At 53.1% G+C, this 18,046-nt stretch overlaps 1 protein-coding gene across 1 annotated transcript in view; it reads left to right on the forward strand.

Moving 5' to 3' along the window:
* DLGAP2 (DLG associated protein 2) overlaps positions 1-18,046 on the forward strand; it is a 693,677-nt gene that overhangs the window by 605,932 nt on the left and 69,699 nt on the right. The window contains 1 exon segment of the mRNA XM_049106698.1: positions 16,190-16,337. Coding sequence (XP_048962655.1) covers positions 16,190-16,337 — 148 coding nt within the window.

Here is an 18,046-nt window from a genome sequence, read left to right on the forward strand (position 1 = left end):
GGGCCCCCGCAGGAGCCGAGGCAAGAGCACGTTGAGGGAAGAGGCAGTGTCCGCTATGAGCAGAGCCAGGACAGCGGGAGACCGAGGCAGGGCTCAGCCCCGAGCTCCCGCTGTTACCCCGCTGGGCTGCTTCCTTGGACAGACACACGAAGCCAGTGGTTTGAGCAGGTGAGGGAAAGGATCCAGCCCAGGGCCGGGCATTCCGGATTCCGGACAGAAGGTACACGGTAAAGGCAGATCCCACTCAGGACGGTCACCAAGAGGTGTGAGCAGCAGACCGGGCCCCGCGTGGGGGACGTCAGGCTCGCTTCAACACAGAGGTGGCCTTTACAGCCGCGATGGGAGATCAGAGAGGAGCCGAGGGCCCGGGGGGACGCAGCTAAAACCCCCTAGCAGGATGCGAGCTGCAGGCAGGCCAGGTGCCCAAGCTCCCCGGGGCCTGGGGATCAGGAGGCAGGGGGCCCCTGAGCGCAGGGCCAGGGGCTCCGGCCACTCACGCGCAGCAGGGGTCTCACACGCCCCAGGGCGCCCTCGAGCCTGACCTCAGGGAAGGAGGGTCAGGGACGGAGTCTCCTTGACAGAATGCTGGCTCCTGGGGTGCAGTTGGGCTGAACCTGGGAGACCAGCTTGCCCACAGCACCCGCCTTCCTAGAGGGCACCTGCAGGCCTCAGGCCCAGCAGCAGGGGCAGCAGGGACAGGGAGGTGTCAGAGGCTAGGCAGGTTTTGAAAAAAGAGACAGCAGGGTGTTCTCAGGGCTTGGATGGGGCATGATAAGGACAAAGGATTCCCGAGGAGGACAGAGAGGAGAGATCCTCAGGTTCTGAGCTGGGGGACAGGGAGTGGGAGGGGAACCTTGATGGAGAGACTGGGGAGGGAGCTGGGACCTTGATGGAGAGACTGGGAGTGGGGGGGGAACCTGATGGGGAGACTGGGAGTGGGAGGGGGGATCTTGATGGAGAGATGGGATTGGGAGGGGGACCTTGATGGGGAGACTGGGGTGGGAGGTGGGACCTTGATGAACAGACTGGCAGTGGGAGGTGAGACCTGGTGCAGGGGCCTCCGTACTGAGGCTAGAGGGTGCTGGTTGTTTGGGGGGGAGACCCCGTGGGGTGTCCTTGCTGAACTTCTGGTCAGAAATGCTCTGGAGGGAGAGGCAGCAGGAGGAGGGCACAGGGTTTGCTGTGTGACCCAAGGTTTTCAGGGTGCGGGGTGCTCGCAAGAGAAGGGTGGGGTCGAGAGCCGGGCAGCTCCCGTGGAGAGGTGGGCACCTAGCACAGGCCTGAGTGGTGTCTGGAAGTGGCTCGGAGGGGGTGGCTGGCGTGCTGGTCGCTGTCCCGATGAGCATCTGGCAGGAGTGGGATGGGCCTAGGAGCCCCCAGGGTGTCTGTGGAGCTGTGGGGGCAGGACATGGCCGACCCCACACGTGGGCAAGTAGTGTGATGTCCCCAGGAGCCTCATCCAGTGCGGGCCCCAGTCCGGGAGGGAGAGAGCTGAGGGGGCCGGGGTGGGGGCAGAGCAGGACCCAGGGTGGTGATTATGGACCGAGGGTCCCACTGGAGGGATGGCAGGGTGCTCCGGGGCACTCCAGGGTTTGTGCTCGTGAGCCAGGGGTGAGCGGAGTCCAGGAGGGGTGGGCGTGGGCAGCCTCCGTGGGGCTGGCAGCCGGGCCTGGATAACCCACAGGGACGCGCAGGGTCGTGCATGGCAGGGACCTCGCATCCCAGGAGACGCGTCTGTGTTCCGTGGTCCTGGGAGGTGCCTCCTCTCCCTCCCGTCCACCACCCACGTCGGGGAGGAGTGACTCTGGCTCTTTGTCACCACGACCGGAAGCTGGTTAGTTTCGTGCCCTGTCACCGGTCTTCCCCTCCGGGGAAGGTGAGGCCGTGCACACAGGGGCGTGTCCTGTGTCTCTGCGCCTGACACCATGGTGCGCATGTGGTGAGTCGTACTTGGTCGTAGTTAGGTGAACAGTTAAATGATGGGAGGCACCCAGTCGATGTATTAGTTGACGTGTCAGTGTGGTTGACACGCGGATGTCCCCGCTGTCACCTGTGTTACAGTGTGTAAGCTGCTGGCCTGGCCGGCGATATTCCTCCTGTCCTGCTTGTCAGGCCTCTTCTGAACGTCTGAGTTGTTCGTCGGCCCTGGAAATCCGGTCACTGGAGCGCACAGCCCAGTGTGGGGGGCCCCCCTGACTCGCTCTCCCCGACGTCCCGGGCGCGACGTCACCGTGACGAGCCGCGTCTGTGGCCCTGCTGTCCCCAGCTCAGAGCTCAGGGCGGCTCCTGTCTTCGTGACGTGTGGGGATCCAGCCAGCAGGGTGACCGGGTGCTTCAGAGCCGCCTGCTGTGGCCCCAGCCTTCTCGGGGCAGGAAACTGCGGGCCAATGTGTGATGAGATCCAGGGCAGTCTACCAGGCCAGCTCTCCTGGGTGGCCGGTGTTCCTGGTGCTGCCTCTCCACCCCACCGTGGGGTTCCAGGGCACCCCCATTCCACGTCCCCGTCGTCACCACCAGTGTCAACACTTCAGAGCCAGGTGGTTCTGTTCCCACTGCCTGAGACGAGGGGCTCAGAACAGGTGCCTAAGGACATTTGAACAAATGACTCCCCCGATGAGTCACTGAAGTTCACTTCGTGGATCTGCAGACACGTAGACCCTACTCACACGGGCCAGGATCTATATGGCCGGGGGCTTGGTTTGCAGGACACGTGGCTCGATACCCTGCTCTGAATGCGTTACAGCTCGTGGATGACGTAGAGACAGGCCCTGTCTCCTCCCACCGGAAGGATGCTTCATTCGTGTGCTGATATTTGCGGGTGAAATGGATACAGATCCAGATTCTTTAAAAGGCTTTCAGTGGGGTTCCTTATCCCTGTATCCAAGTAGATCTGCGTTTCCCAAATGTGGCCTGGTCCATAGACCACCTGCAACAGACTCGCCTAGAATGTTTATTAAACATCCCAGACCAGTCTCTGGGAGTCTGATCTGGGGATCTGCACTATTCACAAGCACCCAGGGGATCTGGGTACAGGTTAGCATTCGGAAAACCACCGAGCGGATGAATGTTTCCCCGTTGCCTTGACACTAGCCTTTAAATATAAACCAGTAACTGGCAGAAATTTTTATAAAGAGAAAACCAATGTACTTGGTTTAAAAAGAAAACAACTCTCCAACATAGAAGAGGCTTAGCTGTGAATAATCATGAAAGGCACGAGAATAGCTCTCTGGGGCAGGCTGCGAGCCCAGCCTGTGCCCAGTGCTGCTGTGGGCTCCCGGGGGGGGGGGGGGGCGGTCAACACGAGCATCCCCTGTTGCCAGGAGCCCCAGCGGCAGGAGTGGGCGGACCACGTACACAGCAGGAGCTTCCCGCCCTCCCCCTCTGAGGCCTGAGTTTCCGGGACCCTCCCAACAAACCCAGAAGAAGCAGGAAAGGATCAGCATTGACAAAGGCCTTCGTCGTCATCATCATCATCATCATCATCATGGCGGGGGGACTTGCCACCTTCACTGGGTGAGGGTGCGCCCAGCGGAGAGTCAGAGTCCAGACCCAGGTCTTCTGGCTTCGGGTCTGCTCTTCTCACATTTATCCCTTCCCTCTTCGGGAAGCTGCATCATTTAAGGGGAAGGTGGTGGAAACACTGAATTTGCATTTCTGTCCCCACTCCTGCCTATGCTGAGCTGCGCTCCTTTCAGAGGAGATTTATAACATCCTTGAGAAGCAGGGCGGTTTCCACCTTCCTCTGAGTTTTTGTTCTCGACTTAAAGCAGAGGACAGCGAGAATTTCTCCTGCGTGCCCACATCTGGCATCTGAGCCCGACCCGTACTTTTTACATTAGCTTTAGAGACTTCCTCCATCCTTGTTTGGCTAAAATGCCCCTTCAGTGCAGGACTTTTTTATTTAGCAACTTAAAGCTTTTAGTCCCGGCTCATTCCCCTGGCCACCCCCGCAGCCTGCAAAGCCCGCACCCCGCTGACTGTGCTCTGTCTCCTGGGGCAGTGGAGCCTCAGGTCCTTTGGTGGGTGACTCAGGCCCAGTGGTGGCCACGGAGAGGAAACAAACCCTGCACAGCGTCGTGCTCCTCTCAGCTGTTCACTCGTCGCGCAGTGGGGACCAGCCGTTGCTGATGTTCAGAGTGCTTACCCAGGACACCCAGTCCCATAGGCAGGCTCTGGAGCGTTGAGAGCTTTGTGCTGGGGTCTCACCTGCATCACCGCTCCGGGACCCATGGGCACTCTCTCCCCTCCGTCAGGATTTCTTGCCTTAATGAAACAAGCTGGGTGTCCAGCCCTTCCTTGGAGAGTCATAACCAGCATCCTAGACGACCAAAGGATTCTTGGCAGATCTGCCGTCACCATGACCCTACCGCGTCTTCTCTGGGTGCTGCTGGGAGCCAGTGACCTGAAGGCAGCAGTGGGGTCTCACTTAATGTTTGGAAATTCCTTCCCCATCTATGTTGTGAACGTACATTCCACTTCGATTTACCAGTGACGTAAAACTGAATACAGCCTCTTTGGTATCTGATTTCTAACAGCTTTATGAAGATATGATTTATACACCATGCGATCCATCCGTTGCACACACTTCAACAATTTTAGTCTATTTGGAGCTGCGCGGTCTGTACTGTGATCACTTTTAGAACATTTCTTCACACCAGAAAGGAACCCGGAACCCACGGCAGTCACACCCCCAGCCCCTAGCAACCACTGATCTGCTTTCTGCCTCCTGGGCTTGCCTGTTCCAGGAGCTTCCTCTAAATGTGGTCATTTGATACGTGCCTTTGGTGTCCGGTGAGGTGACACCCATTGTATGGATATGGCCCGAGTGTATACACATGCCTCAGGGATGGATGTCAAGCTTGCTTACATGTTGGGGCTATTATGAGTAATTCTGCTGCGAATTCTTGCACAGATTTTTGTGTGGAAATGTTTTCATTTCTCTTAGACACATACTTAGGAGTGGAATTGCCGGATCACGTGGGGATTACAGTGAACGCTTCAGGGAACTTGCAGATCATGATTAAAGTGTCGGTGCCTCATTTAGAATTTAATAATATGCATTTGTAATGTATTTTGTGCTATATTGTACTACAGTCATAAACATACAATATTTAGGATCTATCCCTTATTTAAAAATTTTCTTTTCTTGTTTCCATGTATTACTTTTATCTCTGAAAGCTTACAGACTTATAATTTTCTAATAAGAGCAGATTTTATCATCTATCTTGAAACGTTTTCATCTGTTGATACTGATATATCGACACCCAAACATGGGACATAAGTGATGGGAGCTTTTCCTTACTATTGTCCATTCTCTGATTTTCTTACCTCTCTGCTTTCCCTAAAGTGCGATCTAATTCATATTCCTCTGCACAATATTGTCACCTTTCTTTTAAAACACAATTCAGAAGTTGAACTATAACATAGTTTAAGCAGGATGAAGACAGGATTTTGAGGAAGACATTGGCTCCCTTTAAACACATACTTCAGAAAATTGAATTCCATTAAAATTTATGGATGGCACAGCCAGTTCCCTAAGGACAAGGGGCAATGATTCAATCATCTTGTTCTGTTAGCCACCCAATAAATGTTTGTTAGATGAATGACTCATTTTGCTGGATAAACCTATTTGGAGAGAACATTTTAACGCTGAAGAAGAAAACCTTTTTAGAGGGTCTGTTCTGCTCCAGTCTTGTGTGATGTTGGTCTCCACACCTCTGAGTTCCTCTCTGTTGACGTTGACTCTTTATAGAAGTTCATAAATACCAGCCTCTGTTTTCTGTCTCTTTGGAAAAATAAATTATATGGAAAGACGTTAGCACATTGAATTTAAAAAATAAACCTCAGGAATATTAAATGTCAAAGAATTAAATTGATACCTTCTATTCTGGTTATGCTCAACAATACCTCGTGGAGATATTGGTAGGAAGGCCAATTTAAAGACTTTCGCTTAAAAAGAACCCAAGGGAGGCTTTGAGCAGAGCTAAATGGACCTACAGACACTGTTCCCTAGGAATTCAGGTGTGGCCTCAGCAGTCCCTCTGAGCACCTGCAGCCCCAGGTCCAGAGTTCCATCATCGCATGGAGCGCTTGTCAGCAGGACTGTATGCAAACTCCCTCAGGACTCATAAATGAGCTCAAAAGGGAGTTTATGAAAAGAATAGAGGCATCTCTGAGAATCCCCAGAAGGGAAAGAGAAGCAAGTTTGAAAGCTCTGCAACCAGGAGCATAAACCGCACCTCAGCAGTACTGTCATGAAGATTGTCATTTCCAACCCTACTGGGCACAGACCTCATGGCATGGACACCCCTGGGCAGGACAAGGATGGTGACATCTGAACTACTGCCACCACAACCTTGTAACTAGACCCAGCAGCTACCACGGTGGCCATCAAAGCATGGGTTCGACTTAGCTGTCACCTCAAGTCTTGGGAAAATGCATTTCATTGAAGGAACATAGGTCATGTGCCCATACTGTAGCTCTAAGAGAGTCTGCAAGAAGAAATGCCCAGCCTGTGTGACCCTGTAACAGAGTCAGACTGCCTCTCACAGTGGTGGATTCCCTAAACCACAACAAAATGATTGGGATGTCAGTGAGCCAAACAAGTGACAAATGCCACCATGACAACATAATATTAAGGAATAAAACCTAATGGGTAAGAGTTCTGGAGCGCTAACTCTTCTATGGAAAAGCAATGATAAACTCTGGAATATATTATATATGCCTGCTACAAATGTATACAGTGACCCTTGAACAACATGGGTTTGAATCACGTTGGTCCACTTATACATAGATTTTTTTTAATAAATACTGTACTATAAATGTATTTTCTCTTCCTTATGATTTTCTTAATATTTTATTTTTCTAACATCCTATTATAAGGATATAGCACATAATACATAAAACATACAGAATATGTGTTAATCGACTATTTATGTGATTGGTAAGCCTTCTGGTCAACATTAAGCTATTAGTAGAGTTTGAGATAAGTAAAAACCTGGATTATCAATTAGGTTCCAGTGACCACTGTGTTGTTCAAGGATCAACTGTATACATCTGTTTTATAGGTATAAATATATAATATACAAACATTTTAATATAACAGTACAGGATGGCAAACAACAGCAGGCAGGAAGTAGATGATATTCAAACACTGAAAAAGGAAACACACTCAGTGAAATCCATATTTATATGAATCTTTTCTGAGTGTTTTCCCTATTCCTTATGGTTTAGGACAGTAAGAATTTCAGCAAAGTCATGAATTTGGATATTAAGGAACAGGATTTGGGGTTTCCAGAGTGGCAGGAGATTTTGGGGGCAAGGACAACACAGAAACCAAGGAGCCATTGTGAGGGAACCCCAATACCTGAGTAAAAACTAGGGACCCCTGAACCAAGTCTAGTTTTCAGCTGCTACCCACTGAAGAAGATTAAAAGTTTAAGGATGAAAGCCCAGTGAGTCATGGTGTCTCAAAAATAGCAAGATACCTAGAACATGAATATTAAATCCGTGAACAGTTGGAGCTTTCCTTAGATCCATCCCGTGAGTGTGTAAAACCATGCATCCATAAGCTCAAGATGATCCACCAGCACAGAAAGTCAATACTCTTCAGAGGAAGATAACGGGATCCAGAGTCTCTAGCAACAATGTCCATCGTACTTAAGAAAGAAGAAAAAACCATGCAAAGTCGTAGTGAAGTGAAACTCACCAGTGAGAAACACATGAAGATGAACCCTGAAATGGCCCAGATGTTTGGATGAGCCAAAAAGAGCTTTAAAGCAGCTATTATAAGGTTCTATGTCTTAAAGGAAAAGATGTTCTTGATGAGTGAACAGATAGTGGAAAGAACCAACTGACATTGCAGGATGAAGGAGTCCACAATCTGAATCAGAAATTCACTGCTTAAGAGCAGACTGAGAAAGTGGGAGGAAAAAAAGTGGAAGGAAAAAATCTTTGGTAATTTGAAAATGAAGCAATGGTTCTAAAAGCTGAAGAAACGGAAGATTAAATAGGAAAAAACAGACTCAGTAATAAACAGAATAATAAAAAGTAAACTAATATACATGGAATTTGAGTATCAGAGGACACCATGTGATACCTAGAAAAGTCCATATCACACTTGTAAAGAAGTCATGGATCCAAGATAAAAGTCACAGGGCACCTGGGGGACTCAGTCGGTGAAGCGTCTGCCTTCAGCTCAGGTCATGATCTCAGGGTCCTGGGATCGAGTTTTGCTTTGGGCTCCATTCTCAGTGGGGAGTCTGCTTCTCCCTCTCCCTCTGCCACTCCCCCTGCTTGTGCGCTCACTCTCTCTCTCTCTCTCTCTTTCTCTCATTCTCTGTCAAATAAATGAATAAAATCTTTAAAAAAAAAAACAAAGAAAAAATCACAGGGGAAATTGTAATTTAGGGCTGAATGACAGTGAAAGTCCATCATGTGAAGGTTTGTGTGATAGTCCCAAAGCAGCATTCGCAGCATTACATGCTTATGTGAAAAAAACAGAAAGGCTTAGAAACAGCAATCTGAGCTACCACCTTAACAAGCAAGGAAAGGAAGGGTAAATTAAATCCAAATTTAGGGAAGGAAAGAAATAATAAAGAGTAGAATCAGTAAAGTATAAAATGAACAATAGGGATCCCTGGGTGGCGCAGTGGTTTGGCGCCCGCCTTTGGCCCAGGGCGCGATCCTGGAGACCCGGGATCGAATCCCACGTCGGGCTCCTGGTGCATGGAGCCTGCTTCTCCCTCTGCCTGTGTCTCTGCCTCTCTCTCTCTCTGTGTGTGACTATCATAAATAAATAAAAAAATTTAAAAAAATATAAAAAAAATAAATAAATAAAATAAAATGAACAATAGAGAAAAAATTTCAAAGCCAAATATTGGTTATCTGAAAAGATTTACAAAGTTGATAAAACCTTAGCAAGACTGATCACCTAAAAAAAGAGAGAGGGGGGGAAAACACATATTATAAATATTAGGAATAAAAAAGGGAGTTATTGTAGCTCCAACAGAGATTAAAAGGAAAATAAGGGGAAATTGTAAATAAAATCACGTCAATGAATTCTACAGCTAATATGAATTGGACCAATTTTTGAAAAACATACCTATACAGAATAACCAGAAAATCCACACAGCCTTATTATGTGTTAAAAAGATTTGATCCACTGTTAACACATTCTCACAAAGAGAACTTCTGGCCACAATTGTTTCACTGGTAAATCCCACTAAACCCTGAGGAAAGCTCTCACAGAAATCATACACAAACTCATTAACCTCAGGTGAAACAATAGGATACCTCTCACCTTACTTTATTTTTTTTGTATGAATAAACTTTATTTGTTTATTTATTTATTTATTTATAAGATTTTTTTATAATAAATTTATTTTTTTATTGGTGCCTGCATAACTCTGATACCAAAAATGTTACTCAAATAAGGCAATTACTGACCAATACGTTGTTTTAAATTAACAAAATATTAGCAATCCAAATCCAATACTATATAGTTTCTTTGTGACTTATTCCAGAAATGCACGGTTGATTTAATGCCTATGAGTCCGTGATGGAGGGGCACCTGGGTGGGGCGCGGGGTGAGCATCTGACTTGTTTCGGCTCTGGTAACGGTGTTGGGGTCGCAGGTCGGCTCTGTGCGGTGCTCAGGCTGGAGTCCTCTTGGGGTGCTTTCCCTCCCCCTCTGTGCCTCCCCCTGCTTGTGCTGTAGCTCTCTCCAAAATGAATAAATAAATAAAATACTTTTTAAATGAAAATCAATGAAGGAACCCACCATGTTAGCAAATACAGAAGAAACATGTTATAATCATATCAAGACTTGAGGAGAAAAGAAAACTGTCAGTAACCTGTCAGTAAACCTGGAATAAAAATTCTTCAGTTGGAGGAAGGACATTTGCACAAAATGCAGACAATAGAAATGTCAAGATCATCCAAGATTAGGCAAGAGGTGGGACATCGACGCCCACCATTCCTAGTCACATCAGAGCAGAGGATAGCCAGGAATGAGGCGAGAAGACAGAGAACTTCGAGATGAAAAAGGAAGAACTTTATTCTGTTTATTCTCAGATGATGAGATTGTTCACACAGAAAACCCAAGGCAGGTACAAGACAAATACTGGAACCAATAATGACAGTCACCCAGACCAGAGTGCGAGCAAAACCTGTAAAAACCCAGCTATTTGTCTTTAGACCATCAATGAACAATCAGGAAACATAAAATCTGCACTTTTAAGGTTTGTACCTCTTATCCCTGTAACCTTCTCCCCCCCACCCCCCCGTCCTGGCAACAACCAGATTGTTCTTTATACTTAAGAGCCTGCTTCTGGGTTTTGTGTGTTCGTTTGTTCTGTGTTTTGGATTCCACACATGCGTGAAGTCCTATCCTATTTGTCTTTCTCTCAGCGACGTATTCCACTAACCCTAATACCCTCTAGGTCCAACCACGTTGTTGCCAATGGCAAGATGTCATGCTTTTTGATGCCTGAGTACTATTCCAGAGTGTGTACACACGTATGTCATGTCCTCTGTACCCACTCGTCTACGGATGGACCCTGGGGCCTCCTCCATGTCTCTGCTGTTGTGAATAATCCCGCAGGGAACACGGGGAGCGGGTGTCTTGTCACAATAGTGTTTTCATTCCTTTGGGAGAAAATATCCAGTGATGGGATTACTGGGTCCTAGGGCAGCTCTAGTTTTGAGTTTTTGAGGAAGCTCCACACTGTTTCGCCGAGCGTCTGCACCAGGTCACACTCCACCCACAGTGCGTGAGGATATCCCTGTCTCTACATCCTCACCCACACTTGTTATTAGTAAATTGGTTTTAAGCATCTCAACAGAATTGTTGAGTTTCTACCCTAAGAACCACAAGTATTGCTCCAAAGAATTAAAGAAAAGTGACGAGACTAAATGATGGAAACGTCGATATTGAGATGTCAGCTCTCCCCAGACAGAGGTTCAGTTCCAAAGTGACCTCACTCGAAACCAATACTATTCAAAGCAGCCTCAGTCTTCAGACAAAGTGATGACAGGAAGATTCTGAAACACGCGTGAACGTGCAGAGAACCTTGGAGGAGCCAGACCATCTTGCGGAAGGACGAAGGTGGACTGCCGGTTCTCCGAGGTCTCCTCCAAGGCCTGGCCCCAGCACCCTCCGAACCTCCAAGGATGCCTGGCTCCTTTCAGGGGGCGGTGTGTGGAACCCCACACCCAAGCCCGGTGGCCCGATGCGGGCCCCCGTCGCGGCAGCGCAGCACACACACAATCTGAGCAAACTCCGCGTGGCCACTAGGCTGAGCGTGAATTCCGGCCGCTGTGCAGGACCGTGACCCCGCTCCATACAGCACGAGCGGCCGGCCTCCTTCCTGTGGCCACTGGCACAAGGGACCTTAATCTCCACCCAGACTCGTCCTCTTGGAACTGAGGGTTGTTTGGAAGAGTGTGGTGTGGCCTGCCCGCGGCGACCGTCCAGCCCCATTGTGCTGCTGGCTCGAGCGGGAGGACGCTGAGGCCCAGCCCCACAGGCGTGGGCTCCGGCCTTTCGGCACCTGCTGACATGTGCCTCGTGGCCGGAGTCTGGCCCGCGTCCTGCCGCTGTTGGCCGGGGACCGCCTGCTGCTGGCCTCCCGGGCCACGCCCCTCCCCAGGCTGTGACCACCCAGACCGTCCCCACGTCGCCGTGACCGGGTCAGGAGCCCTCGGAGAGGATACCCAGCGCGGGTCGTGGCGAGGGGCCCTGCGCACCCAGAGCCACGGGTGAGGCCGAGGAGGCGAGCGGGGCGAAGGAGAGCGCCGGGCTCCACTGCCACGGGGCCCGCAGGTGCCCAGTAACCCAGCCTTTCAAGCAAGGCTTGAAAGTCATGTCCCTGAAAAGGCATGCAAGTGGCCGGGCCCCTGGGGCGTGAAAGGTGGAGGGAGGTGCCGCCCCTGCCCGACCGCGGCTTGGGTTCCAGAGCAGATGTGGGACCACGACACGGAGGCTCCCAGGCCGCTGGCCGCGCAGCAGGGCATGTGCTGCTCAGCCACTTGGCTTCCCGTCCGACACACACAGGGCGCACTTTTCTGTTCTAGGGTGTCTATTTTAGGGGGAAAAATCTCTTTGTTTTTCTTTAAAAAAATTTTTGAACAGGTGAAATGTGTTGTTGAGACAGAGTCTCACGTGGAAACACGGGGCCCATGTGGACGGCCCCTCCCCGTCAGCCCCGGAGCTGAGACTCCCTGACCACATCCCGGAGGACGTCCAGAGCCTCGGCTCCAGGACCCCCGTGTCCAGGGATCCCCGGGTGGCGCAGCAGTTTAGCGCCTGCCTTTGGCCCAGGGCGTGATCCTGGAGACCCGGGATCGAATCCCACGTCGGGCTCCCGGTGCATGGAGCCTGCTTCTCCCTCTGCCTGTGTCTCTGCCTCTCTCTCTCTCTCTGTGTGACTATCATAAATAAATTTTAAAAATTAAAAAAAAGGACCCCTGTGTCCAGACCGACGACGAATGCAGTGTGACGCGTGTTCCCCTTACCCGAGGGCTGCGTGTGCCAGGCGAGGGGGGACATTCCGGAGAGGCCTGTTGCCGTGAGCCACACTGCACACGCTCAAGAGACTGCACACTTGTGTGCAAGGGCCACGGGGCAGGGCAGGAACAGAGGGCTTCCCTCATGGGCGGGACTCCATCACCTGCACGGTGTTCACGGGGGTGTTCCCACCCCAGGGCCCGGCACACAGTGGGGGGGGGGCTGTTCTCACAGGGTCTCACTTCCTAAAAATACATTAACTTCTCCCCCCAAACTCAGGACTTTTCCCAAATTACCCCATACTCTCCTCTTCATGGACAAATTCGACAAATCATTCAAAATGGTCACTCATATGACCATTCTGTTGCCTTAACTGCCACCTGGCTTCTGTCCCAAATCCACCAAAGCCATTTCCCTGGTGCTGTCTGTGATCCCTGATGGCTCCGTGTGGGGTCCTCCCCTGGGCTCGGGGACGCGGCAGGTGGCCCTCGACCCCCCTCCCCCTCCGGGGCCCTGTGACCTTCTCCGGGTCCCCCTGCGCCCCCTGCACATGTGTGCCTCGCGAACCACCGTGAGGACAGGGAGTAATGGGGCGGGCACTGCGGGCTGGCCCGGGTGCTCCAAGTCTCTGGAGACCCCACAGCAGACCCAGCACCCACACCAGGTGAGCAGGAGGGATGCCTCCAGATTTGAGGGGACGCGTTGGGGCAGACTACGGGGTCCCACCTGTGCCCGGCCCGGCACAGAGGGACCCGGCTGCTCCCCTGGGCAGCACCTGCTTGCAGGCTCACCTGGCTGCGCGCAGGGCCCACGCATCTAGTCCACGGGTCTGCCGCGCCGAGGACCCCGGGGTGCGGGGAGAGCCCCCCAGCGTGGTCGCGCCTCCTCCGCCTCCCACGGGGGTCTCGGCGCCCACGGGCCTGGAAGGACAGAAACGGGCCGAGTATCCTTGGCTATTCTGGAAGACTTCCCATGCTCTCTGAGCTGTGTGAATCTGTACGGGAGCACTTGGACCCCAGAAGCTGAGGATGCCGATGCGGGAACTGCCACCCTGGGGACCCACTAAGGTGCTTGGAGGAGATGTGCACGTGAGAAGGGTCCCCAGGGGCGCTGCGGGGAGGGCCCCGGGCTCGGGCTGGGCGTTCTGTGCCGATAGGGCCTGCCTGGCTGCCACCCTGCCCGCGCCTGCAGTCCTGCACCCTGACTTTCAGCCTCAGGGGGTGACATGTATGCGGGCAACTGCCTTCCTGGGACACGGCGATGCCGTAAAATGCTAAACCGTTGCGGTAAAAAAGAAATTTCTATTTTTTTAAGTTTTTTTTTTTTTACGATTTTATTTATTCATGAGAGAAAGAGAGATAGAGACACGGGCAGAAGGAGGAGCAGGCTCCGAGCAGGGAGCTGATGCGGGACTCGATCCCGGGACCTCAGGATCACGCCCTGGGCCAAAGGCAGGCACTAAACCGCTGAGCCACTATTAAGCCTACTGAGGCTGAACTTTTTTTTTAACTATTTAGAATATATGGTAATGAAGGACCACCCTGCTCCCATGACTCAGTGGCTGCGTTCTGGGAGCGGGAAGCGTGCGCCCTGGGGCCGGCAGCTGGCACAGGGTCCAGCTCACTGGGCTCCGTGTGAGTCTCCTGTGACTCAGTGTCCCGGACGTGCGATGTGAAGTGCGTACAGGTTTCCAGCACGATGGTGTGCAGCCAGCATTCATGGTCATGAGTCGGTGTTTAAGAGGAATAGATGTGTTCAGGGGCCGCTGCTCCTGGGTGGCGAGCCCGGTGTGCTGAGATCTCGAGTTCGGGGACGCTTTTCGACACAGAATCACTCAGGCGTGAGTGCCGCCCCAGGGCCGCCGAGGGGGTCACTTGTGTTCATTGTGAGGACATCTTGCACTCCCGGCACCTGTGCTGAGCTCACCTGTGGGTCCAGGGATGGACACAGGTCCTTGTTCAGGGGCGCGGACCCTTCATGGGAGGGTGGTCAGACGGTGAGGTGGTGCTGTAGTCGGGATGGAGCTTTTGCACTTCAATAAGAAATCGGTACAAACCAGCAGAAATGCAAGGGTGTGAAATGAGCCATTTTAAGGAAGCAGAGGAGGGGGAAATGCAGAAAGTTTGCATTTCTGCAAGGTCAGGAGTGCAGCCAACAGCCTGTGTGAGGGGTTTGCCGGAGGCTGCGGAGCTCAGGTCCCACATAGCATCGGACTCAACACACAGGAGCGGAGGCATGGGGAGGCCAGCATGGGGCGGCCAGCGCCACTCGTCCAGCCACGCTGGGCCCCAGAGTCGTGGGCACGCCCCACTGGCATGTTGCTGCCCACACATGGACCCAAGCCACCCCGCCACTTCCACAGCAGGTGGCTGCGCGCACCTGTGGGTTTGCTCACGGGTCTCCCCCGGCAGTTGGGCCTGGTGCCCGCCGTGCTGCGCTTACCACACCCAGCCCGAGCAGGGGGCGGTGGGGAGGCTGGGGGGCCAGCATGCCCACCCCGTGCCACACAGAGCCCCAGCTGCCTGCATGGCGGCCCGTGTCTTTCTCTTTTCATTCTGTTTCATTTTGAGTGGAGGGACCTGGAATGTGTTAGACACCCAAGCTTAAAACAGAAATTGCCATAACAATAATTTATAATATCAGTTACACATAATTCTGTTAATAGATGAGAATACGTAGTATTAGTTTTAGCAGAAATGCTGACCTTAAATCTGTGGTAAATGACCTCTCCTCCTTCGGGACGTATAGTTGAGCCCAAGTTTTTCTCTGCTGTCTGTCCCATTTTTCCAGAAGCAGGTAAATCGCAGAGAAAGCCAATTACATCAAGAATTTACTTTGCAAAGCAGGGCCCAAGCTGGAACTGGCTGCGGAGCCGGGCTTGGCCACCTGGTGCTTCTGTAGGTGTTCAGAGGCGCCCATGCCTGGTCCTGCCTCGCGCTCCCACTGTCATCCAGACCAGGACAGAAGCTTACCCACATCCGCTCTTATGACTCCGTTTCTGATCAAATAAAATGAATTTTTACTCTTTTCAAAAGATTGCCCTCAGGACTTGAAACAGAGAATTAATTCATTAGGGCCAGACGTGCAAGCCACGCGGGCCTTTCCGCCTGCCCCTCCGCCTCACGGCTTTCCCGCCTGACGGCGTCGGGGAGGCTGCCCCCGGCGGGAGTTTACAGGAGGGTGACCGGCGAGACAGTGGCAGGGGGCGGGCCTCCCTGCCGGCCACACGGCCTGCCCCACGCTGCACAGCCCAAGACAAGCCTTTTATTTCCTGTTATTTTCCTGAGTGTGTGAAAGCTGCCAAAAGCTAAGGCGATTTTTGTGAGATTCTCAGGCTTTGGGCTTAAATTCAGGAGCACGTGTGCTCTCGTGCCGTGTGAATTACGGGGTTCTCGGTTCCTCTTTGTTAACCGAAGGTGGTCCTGCCTTCACTCCCCAGCCACAAGCAGTCAGCTGTCAAACAGCTTTGCCAACAGCATCCTCCAGGGCTTCTGACAACTTTGCGTGTGTACCTGACCCTGCAGAAGGTGGGCCTGAGGCCATCATGTCCAGCAAGACACACACGCTCCACTGAAAATCTTCCAGCGGCCCCTGGGGCTGGTTGGAACGACCCTCACCTGCCCGTCCCCTTCCATGCGTGTTCACAGAACGCCTTTTCTCTTCGTGTCTCTTCTCTTTTAGCCAGAGCTACCTGCAAGCTACCAGCGACGTGCCTGCCGGCCACAGCCTGGACCCCTCGACCAGCTACAACTCCCCGAAATTCCGCTCCCGGAACCAGAGCTACATGAGAGCCGTCAGCACCCTGAGTCAGGCCAGCTGTGTGAGCCAGGTCGGGAACCGCCTTCCCCTCTCCCTGGGGTCCCGTCTCTAAGGCCGAGTCCTCAGAGCAGTAACAGAAGCAGTAACAGAGCTCCGAAGCCTGCGGCCGCCCCCCAGAGCCCAGCTCAGCGGGGGTGACCTCCCAGCCTGCCGTGGGGTCCCAGCTCAGACCGCCTGCCTTCCCCCGAGGCTGCCCAGGGAGCCGGGCCGGGGGGGTGCATGGCCACCGGGCTCTGTCCCCCGAGGTCTCTCGGGCCGCCCCACCGGGAACCCCGAAGGCCCAAGGAGAGCTGGAATAGCCCGCGCGGCTTGCTGTTCCCCGCAGAGGAGCGTGTGCCGGGCGTGCTTCTGGCTCCTGTGCAGCCCCAGTGGCCCCGGGGCAGACGTGGTGTTCGAACCCGGGGCAGGGGCGTGGCTGCCACGGGGACAGGGAGCCCAGCGGCCTTTCCCACCCTGTTTTGAACGGTTCAAAGAAAACGCCAGAGCAACATGAGCAGTCCCTGGCGCTTCTAATCGCCATGTGCTGTAGGGTCGATAAGAATGGAGTTTCTCAGTCGTTAATTAAGCAGGTCACTCGCTGATCTCAGATGCCTTTAAAAACAGCTGTGGGCGTACACCGAAGGCCGTGGGTGCCTCCCGCAGAGGAGGGGCCGGGAGTGGCACTCGCGGAGGCAGTCGGTGTCCTGGCCTCTGCTGCCCTGGCCCGAGGCCTCCCTTAACCTCCCTGAGCTTCCCCCTCATCCGTGGGCAGAGGAGGGCTGCCGCGTGGTGTCGGAGGAGCAGGGGATGTAGCCCTACACCCAGGGGCCGGTGCTCCGGCCGTGCCAGCGGGTGCTCCTGTGCTGGTGTCAGCAGCAGTGGGAGCGCTTGGTTCGAGGGCCTCCTGGTTACAGGCGAGCTGCCAGGGGTTCCCATACGCCCAAGGGTTCCCCTCGCCTCGGGCGTTAAATGCCCTGCCAGGCAGGAGCCTGCACTTGCAGCCTTTTCTCACCAGAAGCTAACACTCTGGACTTTACACTGAACAGTCTGGGTTTTTCTTGTGCCACAATGTCTTTCATCGATGCAGATGCTATTTTTCTTTAAAAATGGGACTAGGTCTGCATCTAGGACAGAATTCCAGGGACCCTTCCTCCCCCGAGGCGAGGAGAGGATGATCCGTGACTCTGCCCACGGGGCTTAGCCCTGAACCTCGGCCCGGGCACACGGACTGGGGCCCCCGCTCCACGACCGCCAGTGCCCCTGCAACTAATACTAAAAACAGCAAAGGCAACATCGGTCGGCCAGCGGGTGCATCACTGTGGTCACGGAGTAGTCGGGGAGATGTCGGGTTTCAGCACGGGGACGTCCAGGGTGACGCAGCCGGAGCGCGGGGGCGCCCCCAGCACACTGGCCACCTCCAAGGGACCTTCAGGGCCGGCTTCTCTGGACCCGCTCCCCTCTGCCTCCGTCTGCCTGCGCCGCCTCCCATCCCAAACACGACTGTAGCATCAGGTGTGACCCCATCAGGGCTCGCAGCGGGACACAGCGATTCCACTGCAGATGCGGTGACTCCTCCAAGATTTGCTTTTCTTTCTCTGTCTTTATATTTTTTGAGCAGCTGACACCGATGTCGCGTTAGATTCGGGTGCGCCACTAGTGGCTGGAGACCTGCTACGCGGCCTCCGGGCACCTCCCACCCCCTTCACCTGCTCCACAACCTGCACTTTGTTCTCTGTGTTT

This window comes from Canis lupus, chromosome 37, assembly GCF_003254725.2.
Source record: "Canis lupus dingo isolate Sandy chromosome 37, ASM325472v2, whole genome shotgun sequence".
Classification (NCBI taxonomy): domain Eukaryota; kingdom Metazoa; phylum Chordata; class Mammalia; order Carnivora; family Canidae; genus Canis; species Canis lupus.